Genomic DNA, 25385 nt, shown 5'->3' with positions numbered 1-25385 from the left:
TCTGAAAGTGAAACCAAAACTAGAGCTATAATTATGTTCAAATGAATTAGTGCATATCAAAGACGACTGCCAGATGCTTTAGAGAATCATTAACAGCAAGAAAAGAGAGAAAAAACTTCTTTTTTTTAAAAAAAAAAAGAAAAAATGATGTACTATTCTTAATTTGAACTCATAATGTTTCTTGGAGGAAACCTTTTACTTATCTTTCACAAAAGGTACTATTCTTAATCTGAACTCAATAATGTTTCTTGGAGGAAAACTTTTTGTTTTTTTTCACAAATTAAAGCAGACAGCAGTTAAAATGTTTGGAGTGTTTGCAAACAATTCACAGTTTAAGAGGGAAAGAGTGGATGCGAAACGACTCTGAGCAGAAAGAACTGAAATGAGTGTGTCGGTGACGTTTGGTTTGAGCAAGGATGTGGTTTGAGTGAATCAGTAAACTAAGCAATCCTAAATTCGAGAAAATGGCTGCTAACAGTGGTGGAGTAGAGTGGGCATCAATAGTTAAACCTATTTTAGCAGCCTCGTATGGCTCATTTAACAAAAATGACATTCTTGAACTTGTTAAGGCGATTATAAGAAGGTACGGCATATAATTTTGTATCTATGTGTTTCGTATATCATGCTAATTGAGATCTTACGATTCATTTTCGGAAGTAGTGTAATAGTGTTTTCTATTTTATGTTGAACTATATCTAAGGAAGTATGAGAAATTTTGTTTGCAATGTAATTATATAATTTAAGGAGTTTGGGTTTGAATTTAGGATAAGAGACTATTAGGTATTACTAATACTTGTTACGTCATCGTATTAACCTCTTATCCAGTCTAACACCACTGCACCATGGATTTTATTATTATTGGTAAAACTGCATTTTGAGCAGAACATTCATAGGAACCGATTCATAATTAATAGCCATACAAGAAAGTACACTCCCTATCTTACCTTCCGTGCACATTGCTGCATCTTATGACAATAATCACTTGTTCTGCTTAGTGCACTCTTACCTTATTATTGCCTTGCGTAATAGAAAAGTACTACGGGATTTTCCCATTGATATGCAAGGGATCGTATGCTAAGTTGAGCTCTGTTCTGATTTTTACTGACCAAAATGTGATAAAGGAGGAGGAAAATGTTTCAGACCGGAAAACAATATGGGGCACGGTGCTCAGTGGTAGAGCGTTCACCACTGTTGTATGGTGTCCTTCGTTCGATCCCTGGACAAGGTTCTAGAACAGTTCCCCCTTCCCATTTAGCACTAATAAAGACAGAAAACAATTTGTCCTGCGGGGCTCTGACCTGCCTTCACTCGCTAACGCTCGGCGATACTATGAATTAAATATTAAACTTTGGTAAAGAAAGGAACCAACCTAGCTACTAACATATGTGGGGTGACCTGTGTTCTAGAACCTGGTAAATGTGTGGCAATGGGGGGTGGGCAACACTAACGAAAATAGAAAACAACGTGCCCTGCGGGGCTCTAACCCGCCTTCACTCGCTGACGCTCGCTTGGCAATACTGTCTAAATTAAAAGTTATTAACCTAACCTAACCGGATGTGAATAAAATATCGCAAAAAAATATGTTAAAAACCTGGGCCCCCAAAGATAAGCAATTTAGCTATTGTTTCAGCTATTGAAAAATAAGATGAGTTGGAAACTCTTCTGTATAAGCAAGACAAATCATTTGTAAAAAAATAGACGCACAACGTTTTCTTTTTCTTTTTCCTTCGCCAAGACTGCATTATTACCGACCCAAAAAAGCATTTATTGTTCCTTGTCTTTAACTACGCAAGAGAGCTCCTTTGTGACTAAGTGGTTAGCGAACGCGCCTTTAGCGTGGGAGACCCGTGTTCGACCCGTTTTCTGCGGGAGCTCATATAGTTAGGATTCCACTAGGGTTTCAAAAAACGGGCTTTTTTGAAAAAGCCCAACCAACCTGGGCCCATGTGTTTTTTTCGGGTTCTTTCAAAATATTTCAATGTCTTTGGTGTAAAAGTGTTAAAATGTGATTTATATTTCAAGATTGTCATTGTCACAACTTGCAACATTTTTCTACTTACTGCTGTTTTGAAAAAAATGGCCGCCATTTTGAAATTTTACATTCGATCGCCGAGAAAATCTATAAAGCAAATTTAGCGTATTTCGTGCTTCCACCTTCAAAATTTCAACTTAAAAGACTGAAAATTGCGCTTCGTAGCGTGGATACTTGCTGTTTTGAAGAAATGGCCGCCATTTTGATATTTTACGTTGGTATGCCGCCAAAATCTATACAGGAAATTTAGTGTGTCTCGTGCTTGTACTCTGAAAATTTTAACTTAAAAGGCCGAAAGTTGTACCCTGTAGTGTATGTGGTAGAGGCAGACAAACGTGTTGAGTTGATTTTGTGTTTAACGTCCCTTTCAGCAGCGAGGCTATATGAGACGGGACCTACTGATTAACACGTTCGCTGCTGAGGACATCAATCGGCGTCCAGTACTGAATTTGGCATATGCGCCGGACGCCGCTTGGCGCTTGTCCCTGCAGCTGATTCACTTTCCCGCCAGTGCTAGTGCAGGTATTGGTCTGGTTATGAACAAAAGTATAATAGTCCGCGGTGGCTCAGTGGTAGAGCGTTCACCTCTAGTGCATGGGGTTCCTAGTTCGATCCCAGCTCGCGCCAAGTGAGCTTTGTGGCGGACAAACACCTTGTGTGTGGGTTTTCTCGGGATTCTCACGTTTCCTCCTACTTTCTTCATTCTGTCATTTCATTCATCTTTCATCATCACCGTCACCTTGAGCATAGCAGGCATAACCATGAGACTAAAACTAAAATATTTCATTTTATTTATTTATTTATTTATTTTTTTTCAATAATATAATAGGCGAAAGTTCACTAAGCAGCAGCTGCTTTTCTCTGTTCGTACCCTGCAATTAATTGTATAGACTGAAGATGCCTAAAAACTTTAAATGTGCTATAAAAATGCTTTACAGGAAAACAGTATGCAAATTATTTAAATCAGTGGTACAATCTGCTTTAAATTTTTTCGCGCGTTTAGCAATATTTATTTACATGGCTGTATCTGCCAAAATTACGTTCGTCAGTTTAATCTGATGAAAAGCTGATTTTTCTCCTTGTGTCGTGTGTAATTGTTAGGACCAGATTTACATTTTTCTAAGACCTGGACCAAAGCACAATTCTATGCCCCTAGCCTCTGAAAAAGATTATAATTCTTGTTAACTTATCTAATGTGTTGCTGAAGAAAAGGTTAGGCACCTTTCCTGTGTTTGTAAATGTAGAAACACTCATAGCCATTTTTTTTTTTTTTTTTTTATTTTATTTTATTTTATTTTATGTTCCAGAGAGTATCCAAGTTTCCATCAAGTGCAATGGAAAATGTAGCGTTGGAAATTTCGCTCGCTATCAAGTCGAACAGGGTGGTGTTATAACCTCCTCGAAACTGTTACATGCAACAGCGTACTGTTCATTCACTGATTACGGGATTGCCAGCTAATGTCAGAATTTTTTGTTTTTCCCTGTTCGAATAAGCTGATATTTATAGCAGAAATGGAACGGAGTTAAAATTCAGAACATTTCCCTGTCCCGACTAAATTTACGGGGATGCGGAACACTCGGGCCCAAAAACGGGACATTCCTGTTTTTTACGGGACGTATGGCAGGCTTAAGCGTAAAATAAATAGTTTTTTTTTTTTTTTTTTGTTGAAGTATTCATTTCCGATCCTTCTGCGTTTAATTCGGGAATTTCCCGAGAACTTCTTTCACGGCGTGTACATCAAAACTTAGACTAGTACGGAAATTTGAACTCAGCACTTGAAACAGTAAGCGTTACATAGTCTTCGGAACCCGAGCATTAAGCTTCTTAAATTTGACAAGAATTTTTTACGCTATTGCTGGTGTTGATTCTACAGAATGCTTATTTGAAGAGTAGCAACAAATGACTGAATTAAACTGTTATTGTTGGAAAAACAAATTTTAGTTGAAGAACCTTGTGTTTTACATCAAAGATAAGAAATAATACTAATAGTTTTACTAATGTATTTACATATGTACTATTAGTACCGGCACCTATGACCTTAAACCCGTCAAACGTATGAGTGATAATGTCCCTCGGTGTCGCCAAGTCGACGAGCATACTATTCACGGAAAATATTTTGTAAAGTACAAAATTGCTTATTTCACTTCAAATAGGCTATAAGCATAATCCATACATTAATTTGTTCTATAACTATCTCAAGCTAAGGTAAGTTAAAAAAGATTAGTGCATTCAGAACTTTATAAAGGTTCTATGTTGAATGTTGTTGTATACCTTAACGTGAAAGCCTCTAATTCGCCCAAGGAAAGTCTAAAATCTGATAAAAATCACTTACAATTTGATCACCTTAGTTGTATCAATAATATACTAACAAATAGGTCAAAAACCTAGGTGGGTCCAACCCGAAAAGAAAAAAACACCGGTTTTTTTCGGGCTGGACCCACTTGGGCAAACCCTGGATTCCACGTTAATCAGTAGGTCCCGTCGCATGTAGCCTCGGTGCTGAAAGGGACATTAAAATCTAAAATCAGCTCAACTCCTTTAACTGCCAAAGAAAAGCACAAGCTCACCTTGCCCCTCCCTCACCACATACCATAGCATGTACACTAGAGCAAGAGCTTTCTAAAACAAAACGGCATACATTTACATTGGGAGAACTGCAAAATTTAATCAAAAAATGCCTTAAAGAAAGCCAAGAAGACGAAAGGGGGGATTTAGGATTTAGATTTCTGGGTCTTCGGCATCTAAGGCCATTTAGCCCGTCACGTTTTGAGGGATGACGTCCCTCGGCGAGCACACTATCCGGGGAAAGGGAAGGAAGAAAGGATTGGTGAAGGAAGAAAGTGGTCTGAAAGGAAATCGAAAACACGCTAATGTTTGTTGTGCTTTGGAGGTTATTAGTGGCGAAACTTATCATCTTCAGTCCTTGAAGTAGACATACGAGGCAAAAATAGCTTTTGTTTTACATGAGCATGAATGTATTCACTACTGGAAAAATTCATAACTCCATAACTTGGATGCGCTTTTGCAGTACCATCACCGAGAAATTTTATAAATGAATATATAAGAAGTATCGCATCTTCAGAGTAATTGATTGTCAGACGTTTTTGGATAGATATTAGTAATCACAGTATGGGACGTTGCTCAGATTTTTGTGAGAGGTAAGTGGAATGTACGTATGAGCAATTAATTACTATTTGTCCCTATATAATAAATGTTCTCAATATATAAATATTCACCGTTATTTAATTCTTATTTATATGTCAACGTCATCTGACACCTGTTATGAAAGTCAGGGAAATAGATTTCTACAGAGCAGTAAGAACCATATACAAACATCGAAAGCATTTTAGAAAATCGTCAATTTTTGTAAGCCACGAGGGCAAATTTTCACCATTCAATAGCTTCGCATATCACAAGAAGAATCCCGAAGAACTATTCGTTTCCTAGTTGACACTCTTTCATTAGTTGTTGAAAACACTTTTATTTTATTTTGCCAAATAGTTGATGATGTTTTTGGTTGATGCTTCGTTGAGTGTGACGTCCTATTATTATGACCTTTAGACTAAAGGAGTCGTGGGATGAAAATGAGTTCAGTTGAGTTGATTTTAATGTCCCTTTCAACAGTGAGGCTATATGAGACGAGACCTACTGATTAACGTGGAATCCGAATCACATGAGCTCCCACCGGGAAACGACCCCAGGTCTTCCACGCCATGCGATGAAAGTGAATGGTTATGATATTAAATTTTTTGGTGCTCTCCGGAATCGAGCCCGGAACCATGTGCACCAACGGCACACGCGCTAGCCGCTAGACCATCGGAGAGGGCTGATACTAGGTTTTTGATTTTAATCAAAATTTGTCGATGAAGGTCTCTATTGGTTGCTTTTAAATCTCGTCTCAAATAAATATATTTGGAAGCAATTATAATAAAAACAAAAAATAAAATTTCTCATAATGTGCGGGAGCACGGTGGCTTAGAAGTAAAGGGCGTATGTCTGATGCGAGATTCCATGTCAAAATGTTCGTGGTGGGCAACATTGGTCCATTAGTTTTCTTGAGATTCTCCAGTTTCCCCCCACATTCTCATTCCATCATTTTTTTCTTCGTAACCATTCACCTTCATTATTCATCCATCTTTAACCTAAAGAGCTTTAAACTGAAGCTCTCATTTTTCTCATAATGTGTGCGAAGTTATAAGTGCATGTGTTAACTTTCAACTCTCTTTGAAACTGCTTTTAATTGTGTTGGTGTTTCGTTTCATTTCAGTGAAACTGAGTTGTTGAATCATGATGAAGAGTATGAAGCATTTTATTCCTCGTTTGCTGCCTTGGCCGCTGATTATATCAGTGCAAGTGCTGGTTCAAGTAAGTAAGAAATATTCTAATAGATATAGCTACATGTGAAAACAATGTAGATCTTTCAGTTTTGAATGTAGTTTTCAGAATTATGCTGCGTGAACTCTTCTAATATATCTTTTGTCTTGGTCATGTGGAGATTAGGGTAAAACGAGAGAATCCGTTTCAATGGACAGATCACTACCAATTCAATGCTAAACGACAACGACATGTAAGCACTAAGCAGTCATATCATTTACAACCATCTCCTCGCCATGGGATACAGAACTAAACGTCCCACGAAGGTACTTCTGCTTAACATTTAAGGTGCTTCTGCTAAAATTAATTTCTTCCTACTTAAGCAACCGGAAGCAGTTTGTAGTATATAAGCAATTACACTCTTTATGTTCAATGTAAATTCAGGTGTACCACAGGGATCCAATTTGGGACTATTGTTTTTGTTTATTATTATTATTATTATTATTATTTATAAATGACTTACCACGTGTTACTAACTTCTCAAAATGTCTTTTATTTGCGGACGATCTTAAAATTTATAAGAATATAACTAATCAACTAGATTGTATTGAGCTACAACACGATATAGGTAGTTGTTACATATGGTCGCTGCAAAATAAACTTAATTTTAATATAAAGAAATGCTTAGTCTGTACATTTTCAAGACAATGTACTCCATACACCCATGAATATGTTATGAATCGTGAAACATTATCCAGAGTAAATTTTACTAAAGATCTGGGTGTATGGCTAAACAACAAGAATCTTATAAGGCACTTGGTTTTGTGCTACGGAATTCTAAAGTTTTAAATAATATTCAAACTGCATTCAAGCTTTTTAATAGCTATGTAAGAAGCAGATTAGAGTACGCAAGCGTGGTATGGAATCCTTTTTATCACTGTTATATTAAGAAAATTGAAAGAATTCAAATTAAATTTTTGCGACATATGTATTACAAGAAATATAGAAGATCTTCATATGAAGAAAATATTTCTTATATTAAATTAGTTAATGAATTTACTTGTGACACATTAGAATTAAGGAGAGAAATAACAGATCATTTATTTTTATATAAAGTTGTAAATGGCCTTCTGGAATGTGATGAGTGTTTACAACTATTGAACTTCAATGTTAAAGTGAAGGCGTTACGTAATCGGCAACCATTCTATTGTAAGAAATCTAGTTCAGTGTCTCACCAAAACTCACCACTTATAAGACTCTCCAGGAAACATAATAATGCCATTAAAGGAGAAAATGAAATCAATTTTGCAATGACAATGAAAGTATTTATGGCGAATTTAAGGGAGAATTTAAGTACATGAAATAATAGTACTTGTAATTGTGAGTAACGCCTAGTATTACTAAATTTTGAAATATTGAATTTATATTGTCTTGAAGAGATGATTATTGTGTATTTTCATGTATATGTTTTTGCTTTGCTTCGATTTATTGTGTTATTTTATTCCTTAAGTCTTTTTTTTCTTATTGTTGTTATTGGTATATTCTTCTTAATAGTATGCTGTGGCTGTAATGTTGTGCAATGGTTAAGAATTATGGTGTAATTGCAAATATTTATATTATATTAATTATTTGTACAATGTAATTTCGAATATGTATATTATATTGATTATTTGTACAATGTGATAGCTTATGTATATTATGATGTATGTTCGTAAATCTGCATATTACTAATTACATAGTTATAATGCCTATTGTAATTGGAGCTTAAGCTCTGTTATAGGTGGTAGATAATAAAATAAAATAAAATAAACATCCATCACAAGGCAAAACGACTGAGATGGGCAAAGGAACACCATTGGGCGCTTGAAGCATAGAAAAAAATGTAGGACTGTAGGGTAAGACACCTCTAAGGGTGGTGAGGAAGATGACGTGTAAAAATAATCGAAAACGACCGATATTAGTTAAAGTCTAAGGTCATTTCGCGTCGTTTGGGGGGGGAGGGGGTGAAGAGTGAGAGTGACTGAAAAATAAAATAGTATTTACAATGTCCTAAATCACTGTCGAATCCATAGTTTTCCAGATGGGTAAGCTGATGTTCCCGTGACATTTAAGTTTTAAGTCTAGTCGAATAGACGATTTTGGAATTTTCGAAAATTCCGCTTTTAAGGGGGCAATTTCTGTCGTTGCTTTCTCCACATTAAAATCCACGTTATATATTGTTTGTGTGATCTCATCATAGGGAAGTGGCTAAACACACAAGGCAGGGTTGTGTGTCCCTTGTGATTTGTGAGGATGCTGTGAATGAGATGGTGATAATCTATGAAGTCAACATTAAATGTGCCAAAACCGAAGAAGTTAAAACAGTGGAAAATATTCTCGAGAAACATGAAATTTCGGACGTATATTAATAACAAACAACTTAAGGAATTAAACTAACGCATAGGCCGCATAGAAACTAAACTGACAGCATTGCTATTCATCACGAACTGAATTGTCAGTTCTACGGTAGATTTTGGAAGTGCCCCCGTTTTGATTCAATGAACAGCATGTTGCCGGGTGCATGTAAGTAAAAGTTTTATCACGATAATTTTAAAGTTTGTTTTTCATTGTTTTCAGGAATTGCATAATGTAGACAGATCCTTAACACACCTTTTGATGCATTGAAACATCACCACTGTTGCCAATTCAGGATGTTAATTTATGAAAACCACGTTTTCCCTAGTAACCCCTTACAGAGGCCTCATCCGATTAGTTATCGGTGGAAATGAAAAATTCTTTTTTCCATTCCATAGCTTCCAAGCTACTCCAAGTATACAAACTGAAAATAGACGACAGAATATTTATACATATGAGTTATGAGTCATTTATGTGTCTTGTAATAAAAAAATTGATTTACACCTTCGGTTACATCTGGCAACACTGTGTGGTTCCTAGTGTACTTCAATCGTTGCTTCCTAGTTTAAAAATGTATGCATGGACAAGGTTTCATTTTGGTATAGCCATTATTTGTGTTCCGCTTCCAGTTCAAAAGTTCTACTGTCCCAAGCTCCGGGTTGCATTATATATTGGACACCCTGTATAATTAGCTGGGAATGGCATCTTGGAGAGCGCGACGCTCCTTGTTACAAGACCAATGTTATGCTGCAGTGAATCGAGAAGCAGAGTTGCGAATTTCAGTTGTTGCAGTTGTAACCATTTCAATTCGAGGTCTCTGTTCGGGCGGACATTTATTTGTAACCAACCTTGTAATCTGGTCGCTGTTCGGGTTCGTGATCCTACCAATAAGTATGTTCCTGATACCTGAACTTACCTGGATAGGACGATGAAGGACCTCTCCCAAGAAGGGTTACAAATTGTTTCCAAATCGCTTGTCGGTCTCAATGATGAGACGAGCATTAGGCGCCGAGAGGTTCGGGTGTCTTGTCTCGAAAACTTCACGGACGATCAGACGGTCATCCAGACCATAACGCACGCAAACATCACTCATACAAACAACGAAAACACACTGGATTAAATAACACTATACTTATTTATTAGAACACTATTATATAAAAAAAATAACGAAGAGAAATGAATACAACACTTAACACGGAATATGTGTTATAATTTTCATCACTGAAATCACACTTTACCTTTCTAATGCACTGTAGCCCTTTATATATATAAGATTATAATTCAGATTTCACTGCAAATGCTTCTCTCACACCATTGACGCACTTGGGGGATTAGCACTGGGGGAAAAGTTGTCGGGATAATCCCATGTAGAAATCCAGTTGCTGCGCCAAACAATCCTGAAGCGTAAAGATGAGCCTTCAGCAAATTAAACAAGAAAGTAGAATGCTGATGTTGGAGGACGCGTATATAACTGACATGTACGCACAATGTCTGCGTACCTGGGACTTCACTAGTTGGGGGCTAGCCGTAAGAAAACGTCCTTCACCGGCTAATAGCTTGTGCCCCTTAACACAAAATCATACTTGATTCCCGACGCAACGTGCGTGGTGGCTGCACACAATTCCGGAGTCAAACTCCCTGAGCACCAAAGCTCAAGGTACGGGTTGCAATGGTCGACTGAAGAGTGTTGGCAGTTCATTCCAAAAACCACTCAGTTAAATCACCTGTGTGCACATGCAAACATAATACGGAAAATAATTTATGATAATTTTAGTCAACTGCCCACAATGCACGAGACAGTGCGATAGCTCGGGCGTGAGGAAGTACAGATAAGGAACTGCAAAGCAACGTGACGGGCGTCACTCTGGTCACTTGAACACCTGTTCTGGTCTAGTCTGCACTAATCTATTGCAGTGTTTCCATAAGCGATCAAAGAAAGCCCTTAATTCAGTTCCCAATAACTATAGAATATATACTGTGCATATAATAAGTCAGGGAGGAACACTGTGAAGTTTCGTCGCTGACAAATATTCTCACCAACAGCAATGTTTTAAATATATATATATATATGAAAAAAATGAGAGATTTCTTTGTCCAGTTGCGTGGGAAAGAAGCAATTCCCACCGAAGAAAGAACTTATATGCGTCGCAGAATAAAGTATAAATCGAAAATAATAATCACTGTCCTTACGAAATATACAGAGCGTCCACAAAAAATACTTCTATAACTTGGTAGCGAAATCATCCATTATTAATCTAATTCAATACCTTTGGGTTGTCTTTGGACATCAGATCCCAGCTCATTGACCCACTCCGCGGAAACTAAAGGAATTAAGTGCATTGTGTATACAAATATGTGCGCCATGCCTGCCAGCCACCTACCAGGGTCTCATTGCTTCCATGCCAAATCGCATTGCTGCTGTCCTGCGAGCCAAAGTTAAACATACCTGATATATGGTAGGTGGTCATAATGTTCTGGCTGGTCAGTGTACTTGTAAAATTTGTGAAATATGAATGATAAGAAGTTAAATTAATTTCAAGAGATTTTAAACTTTATTACCAAATATTAACAAATAGATTTAGTTATTAGTGAAAGATTTGCTACTATATGTATGTGGAAATATGATAAATTTAAGGTCCTTATCAAAACCTTGTTTTCTTATTTATGGGTACTAGGTGCTATGTAACCTTTTTCCTTGTTGGTAATGGGTCTAAAGATGATACCAGTGGTACAACTGTTATGCCAGCTATCAGATTTTTCTGTATTTTTCATAAATATATTCTGGTCCCGCGTTGCCTAATCGCTAATACCCTCGCCTTTTGTGCGAGCGTTCCCGGATTCGATTCTCAGTGGGGACACAGTCGAAAAAGTGTAAATGCTTTTTCATACTAGCTATCCTGAGTGAATTTTCTCTCATTCATATTAGGCAAATGCCAGGATGGTACCTCACCTAGTGGCCCCAGGCCGCTTCCTTCCTTCTACATTCCTTTCTCCCTCCCAAACTCCCCGGACAGTGTGATCGCTGAGGAACGTCATCCGGTCCCTCATATGTGACGAGGTAACGTGGGTACAGATGCCGAAAGCCAGAAATGTAATTCCTAGTCTATAACATGCTGTTATCTTCTTTTTCTCTTCACAGTCACAAAGGGCCAGCTGGGAACCGTATGTATGGCTTCGCGCGTTTTGCTGCAGTATTTATTGAACAAGTTGCAGTCTCATAACGAGAATGCTTCATTGTCTGCCAAACAACTATTACTACCCATACGTGCATTGTGCCAGGGCAGCGGAATGCTACAAAGGACGGACCAGATCTCTCTTACGGCTATGATGAAAAACGCTAAACTTCCTTCTCACATCAAAACTAGTCCACCAGGTAAGTTTTTATGTTTATTCTGATTTTTAAAAATATCAGACATGATTTTTTTAAATTACACGCAACCAAAAATTAATTTTGGAAATATTTAATGAAACTGAAAATTCCGTTTCCCCCCCCCCACACACTTTACATCACTTTACGTTGCTACTGTTGCAGTACATCACTATTGTCTTGACAACATAGAAGCAGAGACTAATATCTGTAGTTGAGATCCTTTTAATTGTGCTTGTAGATTGCCATCCTATGAGAAAATGTGTTTACCTCGGTTTAAAGTCGTATTATTAAAATTATAAGAATGATAAAAAATAATGAAAAATCACTAAAGTTTACAAAAATGTCGAAAAAGATCACAAGAACTTAGGATAAATGCCCCCCCCCCCCAAAAAAAAAAAAAAAAAAAACTAATAACGGAAATACTAATTAATCTCTTTTGAATAGATGGTATTGTAACAATGTTATATTAAGCTAAATCTAGTAGAATTTTATTTGTTAAATTTTCTGTTTAATAATGTTCTGGATTATAATGTATTTGCTAAAATTGAATGTATTTGTTGTGTATGTTGTATGATGCGTATGATTTCTGTATAAGGTCACTGTCCTTGCCTATCTATATTTATCTACGCTTGACTTCTTGGGGAAAACATGTTGTTTCCGAGGAGCCTGAAAAAGGGGTAAATATGTTAACGTCTCGGACGCATGGCGACTCGGGAGCATTTTGGGTCGCCTATCGCGCGTACATGTGCACGTTGATAGTGTGGCTCAGCGCAAAGTAACAATCATATCCGTTGGATGAGAGAATAGTGACACTTTGCGAATTGAGAAATCAAAATTTGTATTGCAGTTGGTGAAGTATTTGTATCATAATAAGCTCGAGTGGCTTTTGCCGTCAGTAACTGCTTTCTTGTGTCACTAGTGAAAGACATTACATCTTCTTTAATCTAAAATGCATAAGCATAGGACGCTAAAGATTTCATTTTGTATAGAGCTCCTTCGTGGCTAAGCTAAGCGCCTTTGGCATGGGGTACCCGGGTTCGATTCCCGGAGGGAAATCGTGTTAAGCTGTAGGTCCGTGTCTCGTATAGGGAAGTACTTCTTTCTCAGCATAGGTTGCACTAATTGCCGCCGGGCTTGTCCTGCTAAGTAATGAGAAGATATGCAGCAAGTACCGTAACAGTTGCTGGCGATTATGTATAAAAGTTGAACAGAAATTCTGTCGACGGGCACATTCACTCTTTAACATTGCGGTTGTGTGAATTTAGACCGACATTTCACACGAGAGAGTTCTTCCTGTCGCGTTATGGCGCGTGCGCGTGGCGTTGGAAAGAAGACTTCATTTGCTGTGAGGTAGGTTAGGTGACGATCTAACGTGTGATATAAGCGAAAATCGTTGTTTCCGTTCCATAGTGTATACACAGCAGTATTGCCACTATTTAAGTTCTAATCTTTGTATAAATTGTTATAACTTGCACTCTTTATTGTCCGCTAATAGGGTTGAGTTGAGTTTGATTTTGTCGTCCCATTCAGCAGCGAGGCTATATGAGACGTGGACCTACTGATTAACGTGGAATCCGAACCACTTGAGCTCTCGCCGGGAACCGAATCCGCGTCTCCCTATCCGCTAATAGATTCCAAGTGAGGGAGGGAAGTTAGAAAATGGAAGAATAACGAGGGTGATTCAGAAAGTAATGCCTCCAAGACGATATCTCCATTTGTGTTTGACAAATAGCACCGGTACAAGTATGACATCTGCAAATGGTGGCATCATTTTTCAATATGGTCGCCGTTGTGGGCAACACACTTGCGCCAACGCGAAACAAGGTTATTCATGCTGTCGGCGAAGAATTATAGTGGCTGCTGGCGACACTGTTTCCGAACTGCTGTTTCCACCTCCTCGCCACAACTGTAACATTGGCTCTGAAGGTTATCCTTAAGTTTGGGGAAGAGTCAAAAGTCACAGGGCGCAAGATCCGGACTATAGGCAGAACGAGACAGAATATCAACAACACTTTGCCAGCAGATGGGACAACTTGGCATTTTTTTTGGCGGAGGAGAGGACGGTGGTGGTACTCCATCGACTGACGCTTCGTCTCCGGGTCGTAATGGTGTATTGACGACTCGTCCCCGGTGATGAATGTTCCTGGGCACACAACCTTCCGCAGTCAGAAATTCAATGACAGCCAGCTGTTTCAACCGGACGTCACCACTGGATGTCATGGATTGCTCCATTACTCTGGAACGAGAAGAGATAGGAAGGTGAAACAAGTGACATTCTATAGCTTAAACATTAGTGCATTAATGATAAACAGCCCAGAATGTTTGCAGTATTATTGGCCAAGTAGTGAGCCTTGGAGGCATTACTTTCTGAATCATTCTCGTATTTACAAATTAAAATTTGAAGTTAGATGATATGTAATATTATTCCTGATCTTCCGCTCATACTGTTTCCGTTATTTTCTTTCAGGAGAGAAGGAATCAGTGGTTAAAGAAAATAAAAGATCCCGTTCGGATCTGTCAACAACAATTTTGGAACAGTTAACAACGCCGTTACAAGATTATGGACCAAGACTTCACCAGGTGGAATCCACGGAAGGATCTGGTACCAAACCTACAGAAACCTCGGGCTCTCACCCATGTGATCCTGAGCAAGAAATAAAGGTACATTTCTGAACAAATTGCAATTACTGATACATTTATTACGCATATTTAAATTAATTAATTAATTAATTAATTAATTACATGAGAGTCATTGTTTTTGCACTGACAACAGTTCCTGTATTCAAACCTCTGAAAAACATTCGCGTGGTTTGTTCTCCAGTACTTAGTGCATAATGTAGTTAAATCAAAGGAGTGTTGCTGGTATAATTAAAGTAAGCGACCATGTTCAACAATCATACTGCACAGCAGGCATGATTATCGTTTTATATATTTTAAGCTTCAAATTTCTCGACAGAATTGGCGACGACAAAAGATTTTGAAGTGATTAATAATACACATTCCTTGCTTTTAGTCTACATTCAGTTTCTTCGTGGATATGATTTTGGTCTGTTAATATTGATCATAGATATTTGAAACTGTCCACTTTGTCGAAACGTTATGACTCAAATTTACGTTTAATAGCTTTGTTTCATGTGTTTTTATTTGAATTAGCAAATAGTAAAATATTTTGCGCTAGTTTGCCTTAGTCCAAAGTGCAACTTGGATCACCCTGAACCGAAGACCTGTACATCATTATATTTTATTTGCCCACTAAGCTCTTTCAACATCTATCACCATGCCAGCTTCGGTCAGGATCGGATAAATTGCACTGATCACGAACAATATATACTGTTCTTGCTATTTGATACGTTATTTCTAGATTTACGGAGATTATTATTGTCGAGTTTTGTCATGTGTGACAAACTCCAATAACTGTGTTTTAATTTCAGAATCTATTTATCATGAAGAACGTGACCAGTCTACAAGCACTGAAAGCAGGAGATACTTTAATTGATATGTGTCTGAATTTACCTCATCTTGGACGTTACATAATTAAATACAAGGATGCAGTAGCAAAGAAAGGTTTTACTCTACCCTCAACGCATGCAGAAGCAGTTGCTGCAAGACAGAGGTAAGTTAAATTTCATGATTTACGCTTGAAGTTATAATCTTTATCAGCTCTTTATAGTTTTTCGTATTCTTTCGTAGGATTTGCATTATATATATATATATATATATATATATATATATATATATATATATATATATATATATAAATCAGAAACTATTTTGAATTTCCTGTTCTGCACCATTACTTATTCTTTTTTAAGGTGCTTTAAATTGAATCGACTTACTCAGGTGCTTTATACTAAGTAGTGTATTCTCTAAAGTGAAGAGCAACATTTTTTCCCGTGTGTTAACTGCATAGATCCCAAGCCTGTGGTTTTATAATTGAAGTCCGCGTGTTTTCTCGGGTGTTCTCTCGTTTCGTCCTACATTCTCATTTGAAATAATTCTTTCGTAGTCTGTCTCTTCCCAGACAGAAAATACAGCTGGTTTACAGGCGCCTATGAAACACGCATAAACAGGCATATTTTTACAGGCGCTTTTACATGCGCCTGAAAATGGAACACTTTTAAACGCGTGAAACTGGTATCGATTTTTTTTTTTTTTTTTTTCACGATCATTGCATGTTCATTTCACGGAAACAGGTAGTTTTCATGTTGATAGGGCTGCAACCTTGCAACGTGAAAAATGCGTGTAAACAACATGTAGAGAGTGGAAGGACATGTACGTAACCGGCATATTCCATGTAGTTGACACGTACGTTACCTCATGAGGATCTGACGACAGCTGCTTTTCATTTTATAAAAATGTAAATGCCTATAACGTGATGTTTAGCTCCAATCCACCTTGTTCACCACACGTATCTGTTTAATCCATTTATTGGCAATCATGATCATTGCTTGTTCCAGTTCACCTGTACATTGCCGGTACACTGCACATAGGGGAGTTACACACTTCGCATGTAATTGAAAATGATAAATGTAAAATAACATATTCTACATCGTGCGTTTTCCATGCTATATGCTAATACATGGTATTTACATGTAATGCGAATGTCACAGATGTATATTACATGCTGATAAACAGGCACCTTCCTTGTACTTTTCATTCTTACTGTATTGCGAATGTTATCAATAATCCATTCAAGGTACTTTACATGCACATATTTCCTCCATTTACTTGCATGTGAGTGACTACGTGTACATTGCATGTTCTTATTTTAATGTACAGGCTCTGTAAACGCGTGTTTCCGTGCGAAATTTCCAACAGAAGTTTAATACTTTTTCGACATGCATATCATTGAAGACAATGTGCCTGTAATATTTTCATGTGCTTTTGCCGAAACAAGCCTCTGTATAGTGCCTGTCAAAATCTGACAGGCTTTTACAGGCATTTCCATGTACAAAACATTGCATGGTTTCCTAAAAAAATTTCATAATAGTTTCTATAATAATTTGTCTCCTTTATCCTATAGGGCATAATCATGGCACATTGAACTAGAATTCTCATTTAATTTTGTCTTTACCTTGTAATACAAGGTCCATTTTATAAATAACCGGAAAAGTTGTATAAAAATACAGAACTTCGACAGAGTGTGTGCTTTGGTGTCCTAGTACTATTATCAGATGGACCCAGCGCCTCTCCGCGAATGGGATGCTAGGAATCAGGAAGCAAGATGGTGGCACCCTTGTAGGTTAGTACCAACGTGGAGCAGCGAAGTGACATTAGATTTCTGTTATCTGAAGGATTGAAACGAATTGAAATTCACTGTCGGATGGCAGTGCAATATGATGGAAGTTGTTTGAGTCGAACACAAGTGTACGAATAGGCAGATAAGTTTAAACGGTGTGTAACAAGTGTTGAAGATTCTCCATGCCCAGGACTCTGTGCAGTCATGGAGAACAATATTGTGAGAATTGATGAGTTGATACGGGAAAATAGATATATTACAGTGAGCCTGCAGCAAAGATGCAGGCTCACTTTATCATTGCAGCAAAGATACTATTGCTGCAATATTATTGCAGCAAAGATGAACATTAGTGTCGGATCAGCCCACTGTATTGTTCATGACGTACTGATGTCAAAGTTTGTTTCAGCCCTTCAGCTAACAGCAATCTAATGACACTCCGCTGCTCTACGTTGATGCGAACTTGCAAAGGTGTTGCCATCTTGTTTCACTGATTTCCAGCATCCTGTTCGCGAGGCAGGCATGCCAGGCCCGTCTGTTAATAAAAGAAGCACAAACTTTGTCGAAGTTCTGCATTATAAAACTTTTTCGGTTATTTATTGAATGGGCCTTCTACTTGTATGGCTCGTCAGTCAGTTTTAGCTTTGAGAGAATGAGGTCAGTACTGAGCAGATCTTTTACAGTTAAAATCGGGGGGAATTATTTTTTGCTCAGCTCTAATGTATCTGGGAGGTAACACGTGTTATGTCAAGTTCAGAACCGTTTATAATGTACTGTTTCTTTTTGCGTAATTGTATTTGTATTGAGCTTTAGCTAAGGAACACATACATTTAAATCTCTCTATTTTTCTCGTATAATTTTATGGGTTCCCAAATTCGACTTCCTATGAGACTTTGTGGTTCGGTTCCCACGTTGAGCTGTAGGGTCACGCCTCGTATAGCCCCGCTGCTGAAAGGTACTCTAAACTCAAATTTAATTAATCCCACCAGTCCGAAGGAAATCACAATTCAACAGAATTCTAAATATTTCTCTGTCCCTTTCTCTTTCAGCTTGCAGTGTGTAATGAATGATGTCTGTATCACATGGAATGCGCTGTCTCTACCTGTCTTGGAACCTTTGACCCCTGACAAACTTGAAAAGCTGAGTGTGATCACAATGGCGTGTCTGTATTGTGCAGTATCCAATGCGACCGCTAGCAGTATACTCGGAATTACGTCCGCTGTCTCTCCAAAGGGAAATGTACGAGAAGATGAAGTGGACAATTACGCAATCAGCATCGTGGAGAAGTCTCTCGAGCTGTTCACATTGGTCTCCAATGTCATCAGGACTTCTACTAGAGCTGGAGGCCACGTAAGTATTAATTTTATATCTTTTTAACTTTTATAACCCTTTACAGGATATGAATGGAATTTTTTCTGCTACATTTTATGGACATACGTATTTCCCACAGTATGGGGACTGCAGTGGCTCAGTGGTAGAGTTCTTGCCTGCGGTGCGTGAGATCCCTGGTTCGATCCCAATTCACGCCAAATGGAGTTTGTGGTGGTCAAACACCATGTGGATTGGTTTTTAGGGGGTTTATTTATTTCCTTACAATTTTTTAATCTCCACCATTGCATTAATTATCACAACCGTCTCTTTTGGTCTTGATGCATAATCGTGGGACGTTAAACTAGTAATTTCATTCCATTCACTTTCTTTTACAATATGTGCTTCAAAAGTACATGAAGTATTATAAATATGGCAGATGTGATATTAATAACCGTCGTTAGATGTCAGTTCTTTAATAATGTAGGATTCAATTTTTTCTCAACCCGCAAAGAAAAATAATTGATTCAATATTAAAACTCTTTATTTAATTGTAGAAATTGCCAAAATGCAAATTAGTTTCGTAGAATGACTTGACCTTCACTTTTGGTGTTTGGCACACTCGTGAAATGTCCCGAATCCTCAGATACCAAGGAACGTTTTGTTCGGCAAAATGAACTGGGGTGCGTTTCATATTTTTAGTTTTTCGTTTCTTGCTTGTACTCGTATTGCTGACCTAGTTAATATTCTCTGAAGGTTTTCTCTCTCTTGAAGTTTTATTTCCGTGCATGTATTTGTTGTTTCACTCACTGTTCACATTATAGCTAATTTTTTCATACCTTTCTCTGTTTAATTTTGTTAATAGAGATTTGACGTTTACTTAAAACTTGCAGAGCAGTTTATATAGTTATAAAATGACTGATATTAGTATCGAATCCGTAGTTTTCGGGGTCGCTGAGATAAACACTGACACTTCCGATGCCGTTTAAATTCAAATTGAGCCCTTTATGTCCAAAATGAAACGTATTCTTCCCTTGTGATAACTGGTATTCTTCTAGTTAGTAATAATAAGTGTTTGCATTGGTCAAGCCGGGACCTCCCGATTGTGAAATAAGACCTCTACTATTAACCTACGCCCACTTGTACCTCTTCATTACACCAATCGTCATATGTTCATTTTATCTGCTTTCAGATTCTTCAAAATCATCTGCTCATGGGAGTGTGGGTTCTTATCACTGGCCTGCAGACGCAGCTCTCTGCTTCAAGTTTCATTGCATCGGAGAAGACGAAAGAAGATAAAGGCAAATCTCCAAGCAAAGTGCGGGAGAGCTCCGGACGCGTAAATCTGATGAAAGTGTAAGTATAATTTATGCTTACATTCCAATTAAAACAATCTCAGAAATTTGATTATTAAGTATTCTGCCTTTTAGCAGGTCCTGGGACTAATGAGTTTTTTTTAGTTTTTATGTTTGGACCTGGAAATGTTTCTTCCATTTCTCGATCTTCAGCTTCCTTCTTTAACTCAATATTTTCTTCTATTTTTCAAATCATCAGTCAGTTGTGTTCTTCCTATTCTCACTTTCTTTCCTTCCTTCTTTCTATGGCGGTATGAAGAAGACAGTTCCTTCGCAAGGTATGTCCAATCCAATTGGCCTTCATACAAAAGATACTGGCTAGAAGCATCCTCTTCTCTCCTATCCGTTTCAGAGCATCCTTATTTTTTATTCTGTCCATTTTATCATCTCCATCTTCTTTCAACACTACATTTCGAAGTTCTCTAAATATTTCTTCTCTTACTTTCTTAATGTTCAAGTCCCTGAAATATATCGTGTATTAAGTTTGTCCGTAAACTCTACTGTACTCAGATTATTGGTCACAAATTGCTATCCATTCACGTCCACCTGATCTAGTCTCGATTCCGATATTTGAGTTCTTGTGAAACGCTTCTTCAGATTTATCAACGAAAGTATGCAAAGAACAATTACATTTGAAGTGAACGTAGTCCCAAGTGTAACAATTCTTTAAAAAGTAGTAGGGTAATAATTACTTACAAGATACATTAGTTAACTCTGTAGTTATCTCCATCCTCTCGTATTACTTGAAGTCAAAATTATAGTTATCATTTCTAATATATAAAAGAATATGTTTCGGTTTGTCGTTAAATTTTCGCCTAGAAATGAGCTGCCCAGAACCACCAAATTTGGTACACAGATTTCCACCAGATCCAGTCGCATACGAAGTATTTCTTTTTACGATTTTCGACTCGATTGGGGGGGGGGGGGGGTAAGGGGTCCCAATAAGTGCAGAAATTATAAATAATGATCCATCGCGACTGTGAGATAATCAACCCAACCGTTTTCCTATTGTTTAGATTTTATCAGTGTTAAAGAAGTTTTAATTGAATTAAGAATTAATCTGTAAGGTTTAATTGTTAAGTTGCAATTAACAGTGGAAATCAGTAATTGTTAATTGGAGCAGCTGGCCATTAATCAATGAGAATCCGTTGCAATGAATCAATCAATTCAAAGCAATTTCAATTAAATTCAGTCATTCAATTGCAATTTAATGTAATTTGCAATTACTTGAATTGCTATTGATTTCCATAGAAATTACTTTCAGTTCTCATTCTGTTTATATATATATAACCTTTTTCCTTTCTTTTATTTTGTTATATGAAAAGTGCTCTACGATATAATATATACACAATTACAATGTACAAGAAAAGATAGGCAATCTTACATACCTTAATATTCATAAGAATTTGAGATTCATGGTTGAGAAAGAAAAGGACAGCAATCTTACGTACCTAGACCTTAATATAAGAAGGCATAACAAATTCATACCAGTGTCCACCACAAGCCAACAACAGGTACACAATACATTCATTATAAATCTGCTCATTCAGCAGGTACCAAAGCAAATCTTTGGAAGAATTTCTTTTTCCGAGCCATGCGTTGTACTTTCTTAAAAACAGATTTACAAACAAAGATTGAACTGCGTAGTCTGAACGGATACCGAGCTCCCAGGTTAAAAGGAATTTAAGGTTCGATAGACCTGAAACCGACATGAAGGATAAAAGATTGGATAGGTTTGCCTATTTTCCCAGATTGACAACTGAATTAAATAGAATCTACACACAATACGGTTTACGTACACCTTTAAATCCACCTAAAACTTTATTAAAGAACATCACCCAATTTAAGAGTTATTACATAGATCCCAATGAAAAATCGGGTATTTACGAAATGAAATGCAGTTGCCAAGAGAGTTATATAGGCAAAACGAAAAGAAATTTAAAAGTCCGAGTAAAGGAATACATTAGAGATTCGAAAGCGGAAAATTCGGTGTCAGGTTTATCGAAACATTTAAAAGAAACACAACACAGGGTAGAAAATTCAAAAATTTTATTTGGAGCTAGAAATGAAATAGAGAGACTGTTTTTGAAAATTTATTTATTCATTTAAAAAAATGTAGACAAGGGATGGCTGAGTGACAAATGGGAGGCGGTTATCACAAAATTTTCACAGCATTGGCATGATAATAAAAATAACATGAGTTGGCAACCTTCCAACAAAAACAGAAAAGACGTATAAACTGACTCCGCCATATTTTAGTTTGCTTCAAGACCATCTGCAGATCGCTGACGCACTTGAAAACGCGTTTTGCACACAGCTCTTCCCTTTGGTAAGTCCGTTCCTTTTTATCCCTTAATGTTTCTTTTCTTTTTCTTCCTGTTTTTGATCTCCGCGACCAAAACTCCAGGCGAGAGTCGAAAGCTTGGAAATTTAAAAATTCAGGAATTACAGATACCTGTAAGTAGAATAGTAGTTACAATTCTTGAGTGTGGTTTTGCAGTGTCTACTTTCAATTGATTTATTAATTGCAATTGACTTTCATTAATTAATGCCATACATTGTAATTGTGTATATATTATATCGTATAGCTCTTTTCATATAACAACATAGAAGAAAGGAAAAAGGTTATATGTATGCGAAATTCCACAATATGTCTGTAATATATTGCTGTAATGTGATTGTTCCTCAATTCACTCTTAGGTGTTGTAAAGCCTTACTCCGCAAACTGTGAATTTTAGGACTTAGGTGCTTAAACACTTACTTTGTAATTTGTTAGAGAGATCTCTTCTGCAAGCTAAAGTTCTATACTTTTTTGTTGGTATCAGGTATGAAATTGCGAAATGATTTTCAAAGCGGGAGAGCGGGGCGGACAATATATCCAGATGTAACTTTTGAAGTGATATAAATAGTCTTCCAAAAACAACTGTATAAATCCTATTTAAATTCCTTAATAAAACTGTTGTTCGTCTTAACAATAGAAGTTGTGTAACCTTGAAACAATCTGTAATCAAAATAATAATAATAATAATAATAATAATAATAATAATAATAATAATATAAATACTGTGTCGATAATTTTTCCTTGTTCGTAGTGTTACAGCTATATGGTGAAGAAGAATTTTTTAGGGTGCTGTAATCGATAAGTATTGGGGAGCTTTGCTCTCACTATTTTCTTCAATTTTTACTTTCGACAATTTAAATGTTGGATACAATCTCCATCCACTATTTTGCATTTTCAACATGTACAGGCGCCACTTCTCCCATTTTTACAGTAACAGTGTGAAAGACATTTTTACGTCAAACAAGCAATTTCGGGTGTGAAAATCGTTTTTACTTCAAACAGGCAATTTCGACCATTTTGGCATGTGCCACTTTCGTACATTTATTTATTTATTTAAAATAATTTTTAGAGATGTAGCCGACCAGGCTGTTAGAGCTGCGCTTTATACATATAATAATAATACCTCGCAAGAGGTTCAAGACAAGACAAGACAAATAGTGTTGCAATAAAACCACATTATATAATTTCTTACAATGTTATTTTTGTTTTGCAGTCAACAAGGATTTGGAGTCTTGTCTGTTGCCCTGGCTTCTCAGGCTTTGACCATGATGTCGGCATTATTAGATGATCTACAAGTGGAGGTATCACAAGACCTGAGAGTACAAGATCTTGAGAATGAATTGGAACCAGCGAGCTTGGATATTTTAGGTCATTATTCAGCGTTACAAAGGGCATCGAAGTTTTTGAGCGCTGCGCCACTTAATCAGTTGCTGTTCTATCTGGCAACTATCAGTTATCGAAAAGTGAGTAAACAGTTTCATTACTTTATTTGCTTAATACTTTATTACAAGTTCTGTAGCTTATCTGAAATCTCACTCATTCCTCAGTTTAATTTCTTTATTAACATCTTTATTAAAATTAAGCCTCTGAATTATGATATCCTCATTTTCGTTGATTACAATATATCAAACGTAAATTGGGCCAATAAGGATTTTCTTCCTTGCATACATTATTATGCCGTTTCTGAATGATTATACAGTATAATTTAAATGTTATTCCTAACGTATGAAATTTAGATTTCGTTATATCTAATTTTAATGTTGAAGCTAAAAATGTTTTACTTATCATTAGTCCTGATTCATATCACTATCCCATTAAGATTACTATATTTAATAAGATATATTCCAGGGATGTTGTTTGAAGTTTACTTAGATATTCTTTTCAAATCTTGCTTTATGTCAGGAATTAGAGGATGCGAATTGGACTAATATCTTGTTAATTGAGAATATTAATCTTGCTGTTGAGCAGTAGAGAATGTAATTAAAACTAGTATGAATAATAATATTCCTAAGTAGAAACTTAAAATCAGGAGTTTTCCTTTATGGTATTCGAAAGATCGTATTTCCTTATTTAAGGCTAAAGATAAAGCGTATAAAACATGTAAAACTAAATCTGATGATTATTATGTTATTTTTGCAAATTACAGAAGGCAAGTTAAATATAAACTTGGTAAGGATAGAAAAGCCTATGTTTCGGGTATTGAATATTCTTTAATACAAAATCCACACATATTTTGGGGCTTTGTGAATAAGCATAACAATGGTACAAAATCTTCCTCGGGTATTATGATTGATAATGAATATGCAGAAAATGATAATAAACTTGTCATTGCATGGGCTAAGTTATTTGAATCTCTATATCAAGGACATTCGTCATGTAAAGAAACTGAATTGTTATGAAATAGTGGATTAGGATTAGAAATTAATTTTTGGGCTGTCAGCATCTAAGGCCATTGAGCCCGTCACGTATATGAGGGGTGAGGTCCCTCGGCGAGCACACTCCAATGAAAGGGAAGGAAGAAAGGATTGGGCGAAAGAAGGAAGTGGACTGGGCCATTATGTTAGGTACCATCCCGGCATTTGCCTGGTATGAATGAGGGAAACCCAGATGGCTGGCCTGAAAAAGGTATTACACTTTTTCGACCGAGTGGTCCCGCCGGAAATTGAACCCAGGACCGTTCGCACCAAAGGCGAGAGCGTTAGCAATTACGCCATGCGGGGCCACTTATGTAATAGTGGAAATAGTAAGTTTTCCGCCGTTTTACTGTTGATCATCTTATTATTGCAATTAACAGTCTGAAGTAAATCCTCTTGTGGAATAATGATATACCAATTTTTTATAATTAAAAGAATTATGTATATTATAGCCCTATTCTTGCGTCATTATTTATTTGGAGAATATAAAGGTAACCAAGAAAGTCCTGTAGCTTTTTCACTCACCACCTTCGGACATCGATATGTCACCTAAGACGTACCTGGAAGATCAAAAATAGTCCCCATCAGCATCGACTACCTGGAAGGCCATGGATTCCATC

The 25385-nt window shown here is 36.9% G+C and overlaps 1 protein-coding gene across 4 annotated transcripts in view; it reads left to right on the top strand.

The window, feature by feature from the left end:
* Nucleotides 1-402: 402 nt before the first annotated feature.
* poe (E3 ubiquitin-protein ligase-like protein poe) overlaps nt 403-25385 on the top strand; it is a 246440-nt gene continuing 221457 nt past the window's right edge. For all 4 annotated transcript variants that reach the window (XM_081764062.1, XM_081764063.1, XM_081764064.1 and 1 more), the window contains exons 1-8: nt 403-583; nt 6301-6398; nt 11881-12114; nt 14579-14772; nt 15543-15724; nt 18397-18697; nt 19848-20011; nt 23565-23814. In XM_081764062.1, the coding sequence (XP_081620188.1) occupies nt 465-583; nt 6301-6398; nt 11881-12114; nt 14579-14772; nt 15543-15724; nt 18397-18697; nt 19848-20011; nt 23565-23814 (1542 nt within the window). In that variant the 5' untranslated portion in view covers nt 403-464. The remainder of the gene's footprint in view (nt 584-6300; nt 6399-11880; nt 12115-14578; nt 14773-15542; nt 15725-18396; nt 18698-19847; nt 20012-23564; nt 23815-25385) is intronic.

The sequence above is a fragment of the Thermobia domestica genome, chromosome 7, assembly GCF_964235325.1.
Source record: "Thermobia domestica chromosome 7, izTheDome1.hap1.1, whole genome shotgun sequence".
NCBI lineage: Eukaryota > Metazoa > Arthropoda > Insecta > Zygentoma > Lepismatidae > Thermobia > Thermobia domestica.
The sequence above is the reverse complement of the archived record's forward strand: the minus strand, read 5'-3'. Positions and strand labels throughout refer to the sequence as shown.